At 32.3% G+C, this 20,750-nt stretch overlaps 2 protein-coding genes across 2 annotated transcripts in view; one reads left to right on the top strand and one right to left on the bottom strand.

The window, feature by feature from the left end:
• LOC139499401 (uncharacterized) overlaps nt 1-20,750 on the bottom strand; it is a 333,926-nt gene that overhangs the window by 142,976 nt on the left and 170,200 nt on the right. The gene's annotated exons all lie outside the window — the stretch shown is intronic.
• LOC139499397 (T-box transcription factor TBX21-like) lies at nt 10,813-20,551 on the top strand. Its single transcript, XM_071288075.1, has 6 exons — nt 10,813-11,763; nt 15,459-15,613; nt 17,616-17,731; nt 18,135-18,278; nt 18,592-18,653; nt 18,999-20,551. The coding sequence occupies exons 1-6, from the start codon at nt 11,099-11,101 to the stop codon at nt 19,636-19,638; spliced, it is 1,782 nt and encodes a 593-aa protein (XP_071144176.1). The 5' UTR covers nt 10,813-11,098; the 3' UTR covers nt 19,639-20,551.

The following is a 20,750-nucleotide window of genomic DNA, read 5'->3' as shown; positions in this document are numbered from 1 at the left end:
GCTTGGCCTCGAAGTCTGGCTCCAAATGAACGATCTGTCTCGTCTCGATCATGTGTCATGCCATGGAGAGAAACACGTGCTACCATAGTGTTTTCTTCTCTCACTGCCAGAGTTCGCATGGCTGCAAGTACTTCTTGTTCAGATTTGTCAACGAGTGATCCACCAGCAGATTTTGTGATGTCTCGTCGCAAAGTTTCATCACAACATTCAAGTAGCTGAATAACAAGGTCTTTGCCACTGACTGTACGTAGTTGCTTGTATGTAGTCTTTCCATCGAGAGACAAAGTATGTCCAATCTTCACTGGAACCAGCTGATGCAACAGTTGGACGTTTTACTTTTTCTACTTTTGCTGAGACAATGGCGCCAGAGGCTACGGAGTGAACTGTTGCATGAGTTGTAAGCAATGCTGCAACCACAACAGCGTCGAGATCATCGGTCTCATATTGGCAATCCGATACTAGGCACTTCACTGCAGGCATGTTGTAATGTTACGTCAATAGTTCTCAAAAGTGTTGAGTCATCTCCATCATAAATGAGTATAACACTGTTTTCTTATATCTTTAATTGACATCAGAAATGATGGAGATCTGCAACAATAAATCAATTAATTAATAACAATCATAAGGATATTCCTCTATCATTTCTGTTATTTGTAAAGGGTCTTGTTAAGTTGAATACATGGTATTTTGTTTATTTTCTTTGGTTACATCTTCTGACATCAGACTCGGACTTCTCTTGAACTGAATTTTAATATGCGTATTGGCATGCGTTTACTTTTCTGCATTGGCTAGAGGTATAGGGGGAGGGTTGAGATCTCACAAACATGTTTAACCCCGCCACAATTTTGCGCCTGTCCCAAGTCAGGAGCCTCTGGTCTTTGTTAGTCTTGTATTTTTTTTTATTTTAGTTTCTTGTGTACAATTTGGAGTTTAGTATGGCGTTCATTATCACTGAACTAGTATATACATTTGTTTAGGGGCCAGCTGAAGGGCGCCTCCGTGTGCGGGAATTTTTCGCTGCATTGAAGACCTGTTGGTGACCTTCTGCTGTTGTCTGCTCTATGGTCGGGTTGTTGTCTCTTTGACTCATTCCCCATTTCCATTCCAATTTTATTGTAAGTCGACAATTTGCTATCCGGAATATTCGAGTTTTGTGTGGGTTTTTTTTTCTTGCTTTTTTTTTCTTAAATTACAGTCGAGACCATGCTGACTCTATCGACTAAATGTCAAATCTCAAAGTCTTGAAAATGACTCCAGATGTTTTCTTCCTTTTCATACTCCGTCATTGTTTTTATTTTAGTAGATAACCTTTCTTTACATCTGCTTTTATTCAGAGTAATGTATAAATAAATACCTTGCAACGTGTTTTTGTAAAATGTTTTTTTCTGCTTTGCGATGTTCTGATGAGTTAGCCTTTTCCAATAGATTTTTTTTATATAGTTTTTCTCATTTTTTTTTTTCATGTTGTGCTTTAACACCGCTGTCTCAGGTTGGCCATCGACGCACTCTTTATGTGCCTGTCCCAAAATCGGAACCTGTAGTTCAGTGGTTGTCGTTGGTTCTTGTCTGTCATATTTGTAATTGCGTTTTTATATAAATGAGGCCTATAGTTTTCTCAATTGAATTGGTTTCATATTTTACACGTAGAAGCCTTTTTATAGCCGACGGTACGGTTTTTCTCATGATTTAAGGCTATAACTGCCTGCATCCACTCTATTTGAACTTTGGTGGATCGTTGTTTCATTTACAATCATACAACATCTCTTTAATTTCATATTGGTACCAAAATGTTTTATAATTTGCATAAAACGAAAAAGACTAAATTACAAAACACAACATAAAAAGGCTGAAAAATAAGAACCATACCATAAACCAAAGGTGATCTCGAGTGCAAATTTTAAATATGTAAATGTTCAAAAAAAAAATTATACAACGTTCCAATGTTGGAATTTCGATTTACATGACGACAAAGTTGAAAGTTATAATTCGCATTTATATGACATGTATTTGTCGAGTCACAATGTAACACATTACGATTTGATCGTAAATTAACAGTTAATTTTAAAATTACAAAGTTGAAATCTCAAATTTACAGACAATCTTCTATTTGCAAAGTTGAAATCTCGAAATTACAAACAATTTGAAAATTGCAATGTTGGAAAGGAGTAGGTCCAGTTAGACCCCTTTTTGGCCCCAACATATTTTACAAAATTGTTGAAATGTTAATTTTTAACTATTAATTGGAAAGTCGAATACTTCTGCTACATACATATGGGCTGTTTTTGACAATACAATATAAAATTGAGAATGGAAATGGGGAATGTGTCAAAGAGACAACAACCAGACCAAATAAAAAACAACAGCAGAGGGTCATATATATCGGATACTAGCATCATAAGGCATGCTTAATTACTGAAATCCTCGAAATGCTTGCATTTTGGTGAATTTTTAGTTGAAATGGAAGTGGCCGCATTTGTGTTCATTCTTAATATTTAAATGTAAGTTGTATTTGATGATAATTCATAACATATATAAAGGTTGAGAATGAACACGGATGCGGCTACTTTCATTTTTGACAAAAATCATCTGAAAAGTGACACATTATGGCATATTTGATAGATTTTTCTTATGTAAGCTTGAATTGGAGCGTTTATAGTGACTAAATCAGTTAAACATTTTCACATATATACTAATTGATTCGACTAAAGTAGACACTTTCAAAAAATGTGTTCTAAATTTTTCATCAGATGAACCTGAAATTTGAGGCCAAAATTGGCACTTACCGGACCTTCTCTTTTGACAATTTGACTTTCAATAAATAATTATATCTCACACTCCTTGTTATCTTCATTATTCCTGATTCCTTATCCCAAACCCTTCATGTTAATAAACCGTATATATGTAGTGCCCTGGCTATACCATTTCACCCGATTCACCCCTTTCAAACCAATATCCTTTCCCAAAACTGTATTATAACAATGATAATAACCCTACATGTATAGTCCCCTGTCTATTCCATGCATGACCAATAACCTATAGTTTACCTCTTTCCCATTCCTTTTCCCAAACCCTTATTTTCCTTTTTTTTAATCATATACGAGAGTCTACTTTTTCAGGGGAGGGATATCTCATTTCTTTTTTCTTTAAGTTTTAGCTCACCTGGCCCACAGGGCCAAGTGAGCTTTTCTCATCATTTGGCGTCCGTCGTCCGTCGTCGTCGTTAACTTTTACAAACATATTCTTCTCTGAAACTACTCTGCCAAAATTAACCAAACTTGACCACAATTATCATTGGGGTATCTAGTTTTAAAAATGTGTCCGGTGATCCGGCCATCAACCAAGATGGCCACCATGGCTAAATAGTTATCAAAAGTACCAGGATTACAATTTAGTACGCCAGACGCGCGTTTCGTCTACATAAGACTCATCAGTGACGCTTATATCAAAATAGTTATAATGCCAAACAATACAAAGTTGAAGAGCATAGAGGATCCAAAATTCCAAAAATTTGTGCCAAATACAATGTACGGCTAAGGTAATCTATTTCTGGGACAAGAAAATCCTTAGTTTTTAGAACATAGGGGTAAAATGTAGATGTTGGCTTATAACTCTGAAACCAAAGCATTTAGAGCAAATCTGACATGGGGTAAAATTGTTTATCAAGTGAAGATCTATCTGTTTCGAAATTTTCAGATAAATCGGACAACCGATTGTTGTGTTGCTGCCCCTGAATTTGTAATTTTATGGAAATGTTCCCGTTTTTGGTTATTATCTTGAATAATATTATAGATAGAGATAAACTGTTTACAGCAATAATGTTCAGCAAAGTAAGATCTACAAATAAGTCAACATAACCAAAATGGTCAATTGATCCCTTAAGGAGTTATTGCTCTTTATAGTCATTTTTTACTAATTTTTCGTACATTTTTGTAATCTTTTACAAGACTTCTCCTCTGAAACTACTCTACCAAATTTAACCAAACTTGGCCAAAATATTTATAAGGGTATCTTGTTTAAAAAAATGTGTGCTGTGACCCAGCCAACCAACCAAGATGGCCGCCATGGCTAAATATAGAACATAGGGGTAAAATGTATATTTTGGCTTATAACTCTGAACCAAAGTATTAAGAGCAAGTTTGACAAGTGAGTAAATTGTTTATAAAGTGAATATCTATCTGCCCTGAAATTTTCAGATGAATTGGACAACCGGTTGTTGAGTTGCTGCCCCTGAATTGGTATTTTTTAAAGAAATTTTGCCGTTTTTGGTTATTATCTTGAATACTATTATAGACAGAGATAAACTGTGAACAGCTAAATTGTTCAGCAACGTAAGATCTACAAATAAGTCTGCATGACTAAAATGGTCAGTTGACCCCTTAAGGCGTTATTGCCCTTTATAATCAATTTTAATATTTTTCATTAATTTGGTAAATTTTTGTAAATTTTTACAAAACATTTTCCACTGTAACTTAAAAGGGCCAAATTTATTATAGATATAGAAAACTGTAAGTATCAATAATGTTCAGCAAAGTAAGATCTACAAACGCATCACCATCATCAAAACACAATTTTGTCATGAATCCATCTGTGTCCTTTGTTTAATACCTGTATGCACATAGACCAAGGTGAGCGACACAGGCTCTTAAGCGCCTCTAGTTTAGACTTTTTTTTCTAGTTTTTTTTTTGGCATATTTTTCTCTATCTCATACATGTTGACAATGCGGACAAATTGGCTATCACAAGACAATACTATGGTGATGTCAATTTGATTTCGTATTTTGCAATGTTCAAATATCTACTGAAGGAATGAGGTAGATTCATGTTAAAAAAAATTGTTTCACTAACGGTTGTTTATGTTTCTCAATAACTAATCTAAACCGGTCGGCAAAAGTAACGATACAAAAGTTTGAACTGTTTGTCAAGAAAGATTTACTTTAGTACGATGACAAGTAACATAAATATAATTAAGAAATCATAGATATACAAAGATGTGGTATGAGTGCCAATGAGACAAGTCTTCATCTAAGTCACAATGTGTAAAGGAAACCATTATAGGTTGTGTCTTCTTTGCTAGAAGAACGGAAATAAAGCGCTAGAAACTTGAAAATTTCTACTGAAAAAAATGGTATGTTAATTTGAGCAGGAAAAAAGAGAGAGCTGGAACTGCCTTGTATACGGCATCTAAATGAGTTTCAGGCAAAACATCCTTGCAAATCATTTTTTTTTATTGATGCAAGATTGAATCCCTTTTATATCCTTTCATCCCTTTGCGGGAAATATCATTGCAAACTATTGTTTTTCTTCCAATTTTATTGATGCAAGCACCTAGTTGAAATTAGTGCTCGATTGAATGACAAAATGAAAATCTGAATGCTTGTCGAAGATCGTGTTCTTGTCGTTGATATATGCAACTTCTATAAAAAATTCAAAAACCCAACATTTTAGTCATATATGAGCTAATCTATGCAAAAGAATACCGTTGTCTCCATTAAAATTCGATGTATTATATTTGTTTTACAAGAAAAACTATACTTAGTCTTATTCATCACTGCTAAGTCAGACAACTTCAACTATGCATGGACAGATGAATATACAATTTGAAATAATTTTTACAAAAGGGGGATGTCAGCACTAAAATGTGTATATAGGTTACTTCTTAATTGTAGGGAGAAAATAAGTAACGCATTGTTATGGTGTTTTATTGATCACAAGTCTGTTGTCAATTATTAAGTAGCACTTTCTTATAATTTTATTATTCTTTTTCGTTTTTGTACCTTTTCGCATGGCTCATATCTTTTTTATTCAAACTACTTATAATAAATGCATTTCGGAAGATCTTTGATGCTCAGAATAAGGAGAAGAGCAACACAAAATAACAACAAACAAACCGTGGTGTAGTGGTTAGTGCATCGGACTACTAACACAAAGGTTCCTGGTTCGATTCCCGTCTGGGATGAACATTTCAGGGACTGAATTTTCGGCTCTCCTTTGACACCATTTGCGAGTATGGTCTTGAGGAAACGATGATAGTCCGTCGGAAGGGGACGATATATGGCTGACCCTTGTTAAGAGGGAGCCATATCTCTCGCACGTTAAAGACACCCTTGTAGATTTCGAAAAATAGCAGGCTAATGCCGCTACAAGGCAGCAATCGAACCCGCAAAGTGGAAAGGGATTAATGTAAGTTGCAAAACTTGTTTCACAATCCACTTTAAATAAATATGTTTAAACTAACAAACAAAAACAGATTCATTTGTGTCATATAAATGTGTAACAGGACAGTATTAAAATATTGTTTTCATTTCGAAAGATCTTTCATGTTTAAAAAAAACGTGAAGTGCAACAAAAACAACAAAACAAACAAGCCCACAAATAATTCATTTACGTCATATATCTCTTACGGGACTGTTATAAAAATAAAAATGTTTCTAAAATAGATCAATTTGAAGAAAAAAAAAGATCAACGCACGACGTGGACTAAACAAAAGACAGCTGCGGCATAGCATGGGTGTTAAATACAGAAAAACAATATATTTCTATTTCTCATTCAAAATGGTTGCTATCGGTATAACGTGACGTGTGGGTTAAATTAAAAGGATGAGTTTATATTTTTAGCATCGAACTATATTCTGATTCATTTTTCAAAGTTTGCTCTACATTATAAGAAACTAGAAAAAAAAAAACGAAATTATTCCATTGTATATGTAACATACATGTATACAATAGAATACGTGTTCTTTATTATAATAAAGTGAAAAAGAGAATAATTCCATTGTATATGTGACATACATGTATACAATAGAATACGTGTTATTTATTATAATAAGGTGAAAAAGCCATTGAAGATGTTCTACATCGAACTGTATTCTCATTTATTTGTTAATGTTTGCTCTACACTATAATGATTCTAGAATAAACTGGGGAAAATTCAAATATGAATGATGTTCTCAATTATAATAAACCAAAGAAACGAAGTAATTCCATTGTAGAGATCATGTGTATAAATATATCCCGCAAAAAGTGGTGGAAAAAGGAGAGGAGCAATCATAAACCATAAACTCATTGAAAAAAGACAAAACTATGACTAAAACGAATACACACGAAACACACAAGTCAAAAACACTTCAAATAAGACTGACGATAGAGCAATTCGAACAACGGATAAACTCATGTGAACCTTTGCAAAGGGTGAGCAGTTCCTAATCTACTATTTCGCCGTTTCAGTCTAATGGGTAATGTATGGAAAAGCGTACACCACAACGTTGTGATTGGTTAAAAACGTATGCAACCAATGACGTAACGTCATTTTCATTTTGGTGTACGAACAATGAGATTACCCATAGTCCTCTAGTTCTGAAAAGGCGAATTGCACCAGTCCTGTTCCTCCTGTTCAAATTATTACTGAATTGAAGACACATTTTTTTTTATTATTTCGTATTATTAAGTCTTCATATGCTTTCAATTTCTTTACATAATGTTGAATTTTAAATGCTATATTTAGTCAAAATTTAGCGTTAAAATGTAAAAATAAAATAAACAAAAAAGTATTCATATATTTGTTTATGTAACAACTATCAGGTGTTGAAAAAGGGCCCTTCATGATTTTATTCTTAGTTGACACCTACATGCAGGTGCAGAATATATAAATAGTTCCTCGTTTAAATGAAATTTCATGTACGTAGATAGATAGTTATGCCGATATATAATTCCAAATAATTATGACGTCTTGGAAGGCAATTTGAAAGTCTGCGCTGATGCCTGATTCGGCAAAGAGGGATCTATATTAAAATTAAAATAGAAAAAATACCCTCAGAAAACGTCATGCGTAATTTTTGCTGGACTATCAAAACATGTCCAAATACTTGTATAATATGACACCTTCAATATTAGGTTGATCTATCATGCACGGGTATCACTGCTTACGCAGAAAAAGTTGCGGTTTATGAAATAAACAATAATGGATAACAAAATATAAAGAAAACAGAAAAATGTTTAAAATAAATAAGGAAAAGAAAAATGGTTAAAATGAATATTAGTAAGGAAAAGAGAGAAACAATAAATAGAACAGAGAAAAAATGTTCCAAAAAATAATGAAAAGATAAAAATGGTTCAAAAAAATAAAGTTTACAGAAAAATGGTAAGAAACTACGGAATAGCGAAATATTCCTGAAAAATAAAAAAAATACCGAAGCGAATACCTTCAAAGTGTTTGCATGTTTCATACCATCTGACAACCTACATGTAGCTATCAAGCAGTACAGTAAGACGTACTCTCTCAAAACATAAGTACAAAAAAAATACTTCAAACGCGACAGTTTATAAATAGATCTATTAAATCTCAAAACTAATGGAACAAACTAAACTTCAAACGCGGCAGTTTTAAAACAAATCAATTGCCTTTCTATAAAATACTTGTAATGCATGTACACAACATAGATAATTTACTTGTATGGTTCAAGGTTTTTTTTTTAACAGTTTGTCGACATCAATAATGGTGGTCTCGATGAAAAGTCATGTATAAACACGTGTAATATGCAAAAGACTGAATAACAAAGTTGGAATGATTGCCAAACAGACTACATGTGAGTGAAAAAAAAACTTATGTCATCGTGTGACCTTCAACTTTGAATAAAAACCTTAACCGCAGAACGGAAAAACAGTAAACAACCTATTTGAGTCACATTTAGCTTAAACTTACAGATTGCACGGACTTTTTGTGGTATGGTCAATAAATTTAGTATACATTTAGCTTTGTAAAAAATGTTTCATTGTATGTATTTTACTCATTTCCCTTCTATGTTATTTGTAAATGTATGCGTATTTGTCGCTCCTGTTACACAGGAAATCTGCGTCTGAGGGTATTTTGAATAAACAGTCAAACAGTTAAACATCGAATTGATCTCTGAAAAAAAATACGGTTAAGCTGGCTTTTTTTTTTTTTTATATATTAGTATATTACTGGCATTCATTCCAATAGGTGTTTATTGCCGGGAAAATGAATCCGTTCTTTATTCTATACATAGGTAATATTTGCAATGGTACAATTGCTTTGTAAGAAACTTTAGCAATTACATAATTACAATTCGACTAGTGCCGAGGATCTCGCCGTAGTTTACCAGAAATACATGAGCATAATTATACTTTGTAAATATCCGTTTGCAAGATGAGCCTCTACTTTTGATACACAATACAATGGCAAAGGAGTAGCATGAAAGAAAAAAAAAACACATTGCAGTGGCTAAGAAACAGCAAGAAAGTAATAAGCAAAAAATAACAAAACAAAATAAACTAAAATAAGAAAAACAAAAAACAAAAACCAACAGTACAAATCAACAAAAAATAAAAAAAAAACAAAAACATCAAAAGCAACAAAAAACAAATAAACACTAACATCGATATTAATACGAGCATGTGTAAAGAGTGCCAATGAGGCATAGTCTTCTAGTTTCCATGTTAGTCGGTCAGTCCCTTTTCATATCATGTTTTCGAATACAGCAAATCGTTAGCGTTGGGTTTTGTTTTATTGTTGTTTGTTAAACCCCTAGCCCCTGGTCACACATATTTCATGTCTATCCGATTTTCTTCTTGATAAAACAGCCATATACATTCTTAAAAATATAATTAAAATAGTATATTTGTAAAGATTAAAATTTTATTCACAAAAATATATTAGAACTTATGGTGTTACATGTAGCTATTAGAATTATTTAATACATAATACCAATTGAAAGTTATTGTCCTGAATATGCATGTGATACTTGCCACTGGACATTCATTCCACAGAAAACCAGTAATTAATAAAAGAACAAAATAAGTTACAGGAATATATAACGCACGATCGTTGGCATGAGTTTTCGACTTTGGTTTTGCTTCTATTTGAAATGATAAAATAAAGTTGCGGTTTGATGCTATGTTAAAGGTTTTAAAATAAAAATTCTAACACTAAAAAACGTATCTGATAATATAATTTAACAAATATCGTCAGATCTTAATATAAGTTAATATGGCTATTTATATTATTTTTTTATATAAGTTAGCTTGGTAAGCATGGACGCAATCTTGGTATTGTGTTACGTCTATCATCCTACGTCACATTATAAACAATATGGTAGCCTTATTTTTTAAAAGAAAGAAAACAACGCACATGTTATTAATTATCACTTAAAGTAAAGAACAACATAGAAATCTATGAAAACTTTCAACAACAAAAAAAAAAAAAAAAGAAAAGAAAGGAAATGAAATTTTAAATGCAGTAGTTTCAATTTTATACTGAAACCACAAAGACAAATATATGTAAATTAAATAATCGTATATGGATCAAAAAAAACATCCTTTAATTCAAATCAGGAATACACATGATATACACATGAAATATACCCACTTTACAAATTTACATTTTCGGAAATGGGATAGTTTAAAATATGAAAATTATCTTTCGTGAGACCTTCATTTTTTCTCGTGATTGTCATAAAATAAATAATCCACGCTAAGTTTCCTGTAACAGTAAACTCTTTTGATGGGGAAAGTGACAAATTTAGATTATTCCATAATTAATCTCCCCTTTAAAAAAGCGTAGATGTCAGATCGATTAACAATAAAATTTAAAGTTTTGTTCAATCATTTTGGCTAATTAACTGACCAAAAGATGACTAAACTAGCCAAGCTGACTGCCAAGACCGCTGACCACTGTTGATCACACATGTAAAGGTCACCTGTCAGATACCCGTATTGTCAATCATTAGAAACTGACCAATCAGATCGCGAGTTTCATTAGTGAACTATGTTTTATAATAACTTTTTGTGGTCATTTTTCTATATCTATTGTGCAAGTCCTTTGTGATTCACGGCTTTTAGTCTTCGATGTAGGTAAATTTGTGAAATAATAGAACTTATATTGAAATATTCTTGTTTGGTTTGAAATTCGTGATAACCAATGCTAGGTTTATTGTACGGCTCTCTAATACGATTAACTATACGGCTAATTCTCACTTGAATACTTTTTACCGAAAAGAGGTGCGATATATTGTTTCACACTTTTGGTTAATGCGATAGACCTCTTTTTGTCAAATTCTATAATTTGATAACGAAATAAATAAACATGCAACAGACAAGCGATTTAAACTGTGAGATTGATAATACAGCGAATTTTCCTCACTTTACCGAGAGAAGTGGAACTGAGAGTTTTCAACAGAACAATGATCTAGTGGCTTGTTTGAATGAACAATACGCCGAGAGAAATCTTAAGGGTTATTACTGCGAGTACAACTCTCCAGAAACAGCTAAACAACAACAAGACAGCAGACGATCAGCGCCATATGTTCAAATCTCTCCGGACAAATCTTCAGAATATGGAAACGAAGATCAAGCAAGTTCCGACGGAGGATATTCGTCGCCAGGTGGCAGTGATGGACCAAGTTTTATCTCTTTACAGCCAGCTAATATGGAACACATGCAGAAAACAGCCGCCATGGAGTATCCCCCTCAATACCAACAACAGCAGCAACAGCCGGAAATGCATCATCAATATCAGCAGTATTCTGGGTACGAAACCGTCCCGTACTACCCTCCTCCTCAAAGCTATGATCCAGCCTCGCCTCCAGCTCAGTGTGGTGGCATGCCGCCGTCCATACAGAACATGTCGTGTCTCTCGCCACCCCAACAGATGCCACCACAGCGGCAGGTTTGTGTGTACCTGTGCAACAGAGAACTCTGGGTAAAGTTTCATCAACACACGACAGAGATGATCATCACTAAACAAGGAAGGTAATTACATTTATTTAAGTTTTCTTTATTTCCTTGGAATTGTTTTGTCAAACTCAATTTCTTAAATATTTATCCATTTTCTTCATATTTGAGGTTTTCGGAATAGAGAATAATTTAGACTGGAGAAGTTGAAAAAAGTGTGGGAACTAAGTAAGAGAAGATATAATACATACATATATATTTATTTAGAAAAATGGTGTAAAATAAAAGGAAGAAACCGCGAAATCAAATAGAGTTGATATAATTATGTGATTTTTCAAATTTTATCCGCATTTTTATTAGTGTTCTTAAAACGATATCGCAAATGAAGAGAACAATATTAAGCTTATAAGCAAAAAGTCAAAATTTCGAAAGGCGGGAACTACGGCAGCGAATACAACGTATATAAAAAGATGTTTCAATATCAAACCCATAGAAAGAATTAGTTCTATGATATTTTAATTTTAAATAAATTTACATTTTATTTAAAAAAAAACAGAAATTTTACACGAAATTAAAAATTTACCCTACATTTTAAGTTTTTGAGCAAGAACTTAGACATAACGCTCAAAATCTTTCCGCTCATATGTTGGAATTTAAATCGACGAACGAATACACAATATAGTTAAAGAAATTAAGGACATAAGCCCATGTGTCAACAATGATAAATATCTCCGAAATTGTTATATCTGTTTTCCGTGCTATCTCAATATAAGTTTTTGATTCGTTGGCCTTTTATGAAGAAATAAGAACATTTGTTCTCTAAAGTTATATTAGCTTATCCAATTATATTTCAGTTTATGAAAGTAAATATCGTATTGTAGTTCACATTTTCCAGTTTAATACTGAAAACAAGACTATTGTTTTCGTTATACATGTTTTTTTTTTCTCTAAAAAATCCTAAAACGAATTGAAAGATTTTATGCTCCTAATTTATAGAATTGTTCAATTAAAAGTGTGTTGCTCATACAAAACTACAAAACGCTTTCAATTGATATAAATATATCTTGCTAAACCATTTGACATCACACTTTACAAATTGCGTAACCTTTTTACATGAAATATTTTTGAATACGCTTTTTGAAGTTTTATTTTATAAATTTACTTTGTCAAATGTACACGTGGATTTACTATATATAATATATATCTAATGCAAAACGCATTGGGGAATTGTTTAATTGATTTTTTATCACTTAACCGTATATAGATGGGCAGAATCAATTTGCGCCAATTGCAGTTTTGAAAAGGTATTAATTGCGCCACTGTCTTTTATTTTGATGGTATTCATTGCGCCAATAAATGAAATGAAATTGCGCCAGATTTACCTGTAAATATTTTTTACCTATATCATACATGTACATGTTTTACCAATATCATACATGTATTATAATTAACCTTTCCACTGAACACTTATCAAATTTAAGAAAACTCACCAAAAAATAAATTGTTTAGTAAAAGAATATTTTTTCACGAGTCAAGATGTCTGATATACCATTCAAAAAGTCTGATAGAGGAAAACCGGTCATCATTGTTGAAGAACACAAATTCCGTCAGGCATTTGTAAAGAACTAATGAGTAGAGAAGTAAGCAGAAAGGAATATGTGTCTATTCTCAACTACAAATACCAGCCTTTAATTCAATGATGAACAGAGACATTTTATATGGTTTTAACTGTATCTATACGGGTGAACGTTTTAATTCAGCATACATTTCGTTATTAAAATGACTTTAACTCCGCCAGTCGGTAAACTGCCGGACCCAAGCCCAAAAATAGGAGGATGGAGGTCAATCATTTAGTTGTTATATATAAATAAAAATAAACAAAATTGGCGCAATTAGATGATTATTTCATTGGCGCAAATGATACCTATAGTTTTGAAAATTATGTGGCGCAAAAGAAGTATTGGCGCAATTAAGTTGTGGCGCAAATGAGTTACTTTTTGGCGCAAAAAGATATCGCCCATATAGATAATATCCAGCGGCAAATATTACATTCAGGCTATTGCAATCTTGAGAAATTCTCTAAAAACTTTGACGCAGTTTAAAAAAAACATTCGTGTAAACGAATAACAATTTTTACCCGATGCGTAGAACATATATTGTGTTAGCTTAACCCTTTACTGGAAATAATTAAATAATTTAATAAATAGAATGAATTGAGAAATTTCCCCGATAAGTGAAAATATTTATTCTTTTTTTTTAAATAAATGCGGCAATATGTCTAAAATACGTAACGGGTGATTAATAATTATTCTAAGCCATGACAGTGCATGTTGGATGCCTATGCATTTTCCGCTAAATTTTTATACAAAAATTGCTTTCATTGAACTTTAAAAATATAGTTCTAAAATAAACATGCATCTACGAAAATAAATACATGATAATATTTAAAGTTGGGGATAAATTCTGATCTCATTGATAAAAGCAATATAGTTTACAAAAGGACGCACAAAATATTACTTGCCGCCAAACAAATTATGATTTTGATTTTTAATTATAGTCACGTGAATCATTTGTTATACTTATATTTTTAAATATTTTTGTTCATACAAAAACAGAAAAATATTCGTTCAATAGTAGTAAATAAACACACGGCCTTACGTTCAATTGTGTCTTTGTACAAATAAACTTTTGATATATACACAATCTAGTGTGAGGATGTTAATTTCTGTCAAAACACAGACTATTTAAAGTGCGAAAACAAATTATCATATTTATTATTCTGCTTTCTCTGCAGATTTAGAGTGATAATCTCTATTGATAATCCCTACTGATAATCCCTATTGAATATTAAGCTTTTTTTATTTGAAATAGATCATGATGACTTTTGATCTACTCGATAAACATTTATAATATAATGGTTTATTTATAGTAGCTAAAAGTTACATCAAAATTTGTTTAAACTAAAATTATGAACTGAACTATTGTATTTTTGTCTTTTATTTATTTATTTTTATTTCTGTGCGTGTTTTTAAAGTTATGTTTTCATGCGCTCATTCTTTTATCTAAGCATATTGTTGTTTTATTTTACTGTTAATCTAAATTAATAACATTGTCGAAAATTTGTATTTCCAATAATATTTATTTTATATTTATAATAAATATTATTGGAAATACAAATTTTCGACAATGTTATTGTTGACACAAAAAATCGAGCAGATTCAATATCTTATTAACGTCATACGGGCATCACAGAACTTTAAATAAATGGCTTGGATGAGGAAATTTTATAGAACTTAATTCAAAAAGGCTTGCATGTGTAAGGAGTTGCATCCATAGCACAGGAAGAGTCCTTCTGTTGTGTGTTTTTTTTTCAAATCATGCCCATTTGGAGTCATTGTTTGGGGTTAATTTATAGATCCTCAACTCTGATAGTGGCAGTATTTTACAACTATAATTATTTAATCTTGTCGTTTTTTTGTTGTTGTTTTTTTTTTGTCGCCGGGGCGTAAAATATCAACAGACACTCTAACTGTCACCAACAGTAATGTAATATGGACAGCAAACCTCCAAACGAACTAAATACAACACTACGTATTATGATATTATGCATTTCAAGCTGTTTATATATTTAAAACATCGTCCTAAACATGCATGAAAAATTTGCCATTGGACATTAAGCAATAAACAATCAATATATCTATAAGAAATGTTTTGTTCTTCAAAATACCAAGAGTGTGAAGTTGATTATTTATAATGTGTTTGTATTTTTTCAGACGAATGTTTCCTACACTACAATATAGTCTGACCGGATTAGATCCACACAAACAGTACAATGTATTTGTGGATATGATTTTAGCTGATCCACATCACTGGAAGTTCCAAGGTGGAAAATGGGTGCCATGTGGACAAGCTGAACCTGTACCACAAAGTAAGTATTTATTTCTATAATTTGCTTTTCCATTGACTATGTTTTCTGTCGCATGGACACAATGTGTGGTCTACTCAAAGTGATGTTATACGTTATTCCGAATGCACAAAACAAGTTGTTTTTATCGTTGATGGCAAAAACCAAAAACATTGTTATACTTGCACCTTTCTAAAGGGATTTATTATTTAGTTGTTAGGTTATAGACCTTTACAAAAAATGTCCCTCCCTAGTCATTTTTAAAAACATTAAAGATTTGATCTTTTCTCTGGTGACGATTTTGTTTTTTGTTTTTTCTTTGACGAATCTTGAATTAGCTCTCGCCGTGATATAGCCTTTTTATGCTAATGCGGCGTAAAGCAACCAACAATCAATCAATCAATCTTTGACTAATCTTGTTAATACATCAGTTGCTAAGCACGAATTTGATCTTTTCTCGCGTGACGTTATTTTGTTTTCCCTTTAAGAAAACTGTTAATTTATCAGTAGACAGGCACGTGTTGGATACCCTTTCATACAATGTACACAATCGATTGACTCTTTGTTTTTATCACCTCATTTTTTTTTCTTATGTAAAGTTATTTAACTTAACAGTTTTTGAATGTGTTAAATGAATATAGAATTTTTAATATTGACTTTCTCAAACATTTGGTTCACATGCAATTTATTTCATTTAGAAAAATATTAAATAATACATTTTACATTAAATATATAGATATAAATATTAGATACACATAAGAGCCACATCAACAACAACCACAAAATTAAGTTTTTCAAGAGCAAAAGGCCAAAATAAAATACATAAAATTTTATTGTTAAACTTATATAATTCGATTTTTTTATGCTACAAACATAAACTCTCGATAGCTTTTTATGGAGTAAATTTATTTTTAATCAATATTAAATCAATTTATACCATTTTATTCCATTTACATAACCGCCCTTGCCTTTATCGTTCGCATTAGGGCGTTAGCTTCTAATTGTATTTTATTCTCTGCAATTCGAACCTATTTAATCAACCAACGTGTCTACTTTTTACATAGATCTGTCCATGACTTATGATTGTATATAACTCTGGCTAGAACATGTCTCAATAGAACCAGATACATGTATCTCATTTCTTGATCTAAATGAATAAAAAAATATCATGTAGCAATTCAATAATCGAGTAGATCTTTGTACATCCGAACTAATTGTTAACCTAAACGATGGGTAATTAAGCCTCAATCTATTATAATCCGTAACAATAATTTCTATATAATAATCCACGGAGCCAAATTACCGTTGGATTAATAATTCACCTGTTATTATTATATTGATTGTTTATGCTATTCCTTTCGATCAGAGACCTTTAATATCCTAGTTGTATTATCCAATTTTTTTACAAATGACAAATTAGCCATCAATTAGGGTGGCTACTTTATCGTAATTCCCAGCGACGTTCACAATGGGTGCCGTATTGCTTGCTATAGTTGGCGTTATTAAAAGGTGGACAATTCCAAGCCGTTTTAAGTGGTATGGTCATGTTTCCGTGCTTAATTACAGTTAAATAAGCGAACGTCAACAATAGAAATGGAAAATAATTATAGAAAATGTAACATGGATTTTATTCACCTGCCCATTGTTGATATATTCGGTTTTAATGCTGTGTGGCTATGGTGTATTGTATTACGTACATGCTGATGCAAAAACATAAAAAAATAATGCACAAAAATGTACACTTTTATTTAAAAAATGGGTTATGTATGTTGAAACATTATTTCCCAAAAATGTTTTTTACAATTCACCTCTGAACCCGGTTCTACGGAGCCGTCTAACTATATTATTCATGTATAAAGTCGGAATATCAGCATATCTCCCGCCACTTTCATACTTATAGTTTTACAAGAACCTTCTTCAAAATTGTTATCTTTTGCTATTACAACTTATCTTTATTGTGATTATTCATATTTTCATAAATTTTCTTATTAAATGTAGGTTAATTTTTACTCTTGTTTATTTTCAGCTGGTAAAGTGTATCTTCATCCTGACTCGCCAAGTTCCGGCGCACACTGGATGAAGCAGGACATAGTGTTCAGTAAACTGAAACTGACTAACAATAAAAACAACCCAGGAGGACATGTAAGTCAATAATGACACTCATTTTCAATTTTTATCATTTCTGAAATTCAGATTATTCTTGTTTACTTTTACTGTACCATTTGCTTATCTGTATAAATTAAATAAACGAAAACTTAATATACAAATCTGAAATTATCTTATCAAATATAATCCTTCGTCATTTGAGTTTTTGGTGGAGAGTTGTCTCTTTACATCGTACCACATCTTCTTATTTTTATGTTTATTTGCAATTGTAAATCAAACGAATAATCATGTAACTTGGATACACGTAGGCATTGTACAACAAAATAAGAAATTCTTGAAATTTGATATTTTTAGAAAAAAAACCTTGTTGCGCGGTTATGTGGGTTTGAACTACGTCTATAATTGCCATTCAATAACATTTCTTTTCATCATTTTACAGGTTGTTCTGAACTCCATGCACAAGTATCAACCTCGTATACACGTGATCGAAGTTGGCGGAGGACAAGGAGACCAAAAGAATCTGATGACGCATGCGTTCCCGGAAACACAATTTATAGGTGTCACTGCTTATCAGAACACAGATGTAAGTTCCAAAGAATAATTTCATATGCATTATTACTTCAATAAATTTGAGCAGCTTTTATATTAATAGGATCAAGAAATAAAACAAACTTTAGTTGAGAATTCTACGATAACAATACCGAAAAGAAATAAAAACCATACATTTATTTATTTTGAAAGTTGAATATTTAGAGTTTGCTTATTCCTTGTCAAACTCTCAAAAAATGTCACATGGTTAAAGACTAAACACATGTTTTCATATTTGCCTTTAACAGCATTAAACACCAACATGCACGTTTGATGTTATCCACTACAGTAATTTCTTATTTTTTCAGGTGACTCAGTTGAAAATTGATAACAATCCATTTGCCAAAGGATTCAGAGACAATTTTGACAGGTAAGTTCTTATACATAGAAACCCCGCCAAAATCTTTGTGTGCCGGTACTTGTAAGTCAATAACCGTAAATAAGTAGTTGTCGATGGTTTATGTCTGATATGTATTTCTTTCCGAAAATTACATTGCTATACATAATATATATATATATGGTTTGACGATTTATTTATCGATCGCTAATTCACACATGGTTCGGTATGTTATTTTATCCACTATCAAAATAGTTTAATTGTTGATACATGTAACAAGAAGGGCATATCGCGGGAGTACGACATTACTAAAAAAAAATGTAAATCTGTGTTATAAAATTTCAATATTTAAAATTCGCAATTCTATTTTATTTTTAGAAATTGTGATATTGGAACGTCTCCCCCTGCTTACCCAATGCTTACAATGGCACAACAACAGCAACAGCAGCAACAACAGCAATACACCTTCCGAGAACACATGTACACAGACGCGCATGGGCAGTTTGTTTCTAGAGTTCCCACATCATTCGCAACAGACGACAGAGATATGTTGCAATTAAACCGGGAACAAGCAGAGCATCTTCGGAATGCAGAAATACAAAAGTGGCAAATGTCCCTCAGAGAATCAGATAATCTTCAAAACTTTGATATCACAAAAAGGAACAAACGAAAAATGGAAGATAATATGGGAAAAGAAAGTGAAGAATTTGAACAGAAAGACGCATTTGGACCCGAGTATGGCGCTGGACTTCCTGTTACTTCCGGTGATAATTCTTATCCATATACCGCTTTTGTCAAACGTACAAAATACGAAGAAGAGGCATCAACAGACGTAAACGGACACCTTGCCAAAGAACAAGCAGGTTTTGGTAGTGGGTACCAGTTTAACGGTGTCTATGAAAACAATACTGGTACATATGCTGAGCCTGACAATAGAACGCCTTCATACGAAACGTACAATGGTATGCATCAGCTTTACCAGCAGTCACGTGATGTACGGCCGTCTGCAGTTTATTGAATATTGTGTAGTGACAATTATGTTAATTTATTAATTGGTTGTGGCTCCGGAGCATGATCTATTGTCATTATTATTTGTCATCAATATTCATACACCAGAGTTTTATCCAAATAAACTCATCATAGATCCAAACGGCAAGTCATCCATATTCATGCATCCGAGTTTTATCCAAATAAACTCATCATAGATCCTCACGGCACATATCGCTACATAATACCTAAATGCAATTACGCTATTTTTGATAACATGATGAGGAGATATATCTTTATTAGTTTGAAATGTCTTATCATTTTAGCCAGTTGACCGGAAACAAAACATTCAAAACGTTTCCTGTTAATATTCATCACACCAGAGCCAAACATTGATAATCTAATCTTCCAACTGCTTTCGGTTCAATATACGAGCGACTGATGTTCGCACAATGATAGAAACAATCATGGTCACTCTAATTATCCGTAAAGCGACATAGATCGTTGAAGCTGCCGTTTCCAGCTTTAAGAAAGAATACAACGGTCTAAATCGGCCGCTGTCGGTCGTCCAATGAAATCGTGAATTTCTATCAGTAGCGGAATAAATATATAATACAAACATCTACATCGGTAACATGCCAAGTACTGCATGTCTACATCCAAGGATAAATGTTGTCCGTTCAAGTCAAATGGTTTCACAAAGACATCATATCTCATTATCTTATTTATTATTCATATCTAGAATTCATTCATTGTCTTTACCATTAAATTGTTCGAAAATAAGGGAAAATTAACATTTTAATTTATATTATCATTTACATATCATATTCATAAATGTGATTTTATGCCCATTTCATCCTATTTTATTTTGTCTTTTATTGTTGGTGCTTATTTTTACATGTTATGTTGCAAGTTGTTTTGTATTATATTGTAAATTATTTTTATAATGAATCAGCTATTTGGTTCATGTAAATAAAAATGAAAAATGAAAACAATTGTTTCTCTTTCTATTCAGTACTTCTTGATTGATCGATTGGTGTTTAACGCTACTTCAGCACTGTTGTGATATTGTACATGTGTGGCGGTCAGTTTTTATTGGCGGAGGAATCCAGAGTGCCCGGGGAGAACAACCGAATTTCGGCA

This window comes from Mytilus edulis, chromosome 12, assembly GCF_963676685.1.
Source record: "Mytilus edulis chromosome 12, xbMytEdul2.2, whole genome shotgun sequence".
In the NCBI taxonomy this organism is placed as follows: domain Eukaryota; kingdom Metazoa; phylum Mollusca; class Bivalvia; order Mytilida; family Mytilidae; genus Mytilus; species Mytilus edulis.
Note: the sequence above shows the minus strand (reverse complement) of the source record. Positions and strands in the feature narration are given on the sequence as shown.

Excerpts from the sequence above, each read along its gene's own strand:
- LOC139499397 (XM_071288075.1), top strand. The coding sequence starts at position 11,099 with ATGCAACAGACAAGCGATTTAAACTGTGAGATTGATAATACAGCGAAT. Across the intron at positions 15,614-17,615 it reads AGCTGAACCTGTACCACAAA|CTGGTAAAGTGTATCTTCAT; the intron begins GTAAGTATTTAT and ends GTTTATTTTCAG. Across the intron at positions 18,279-18,591 it reads CTGCTTATCAGAACACAGAT|GTGACTCAGTTGAAAATTGA; the intron begins GTAAGTTCCAAA and ends TTATTTTTTCAG.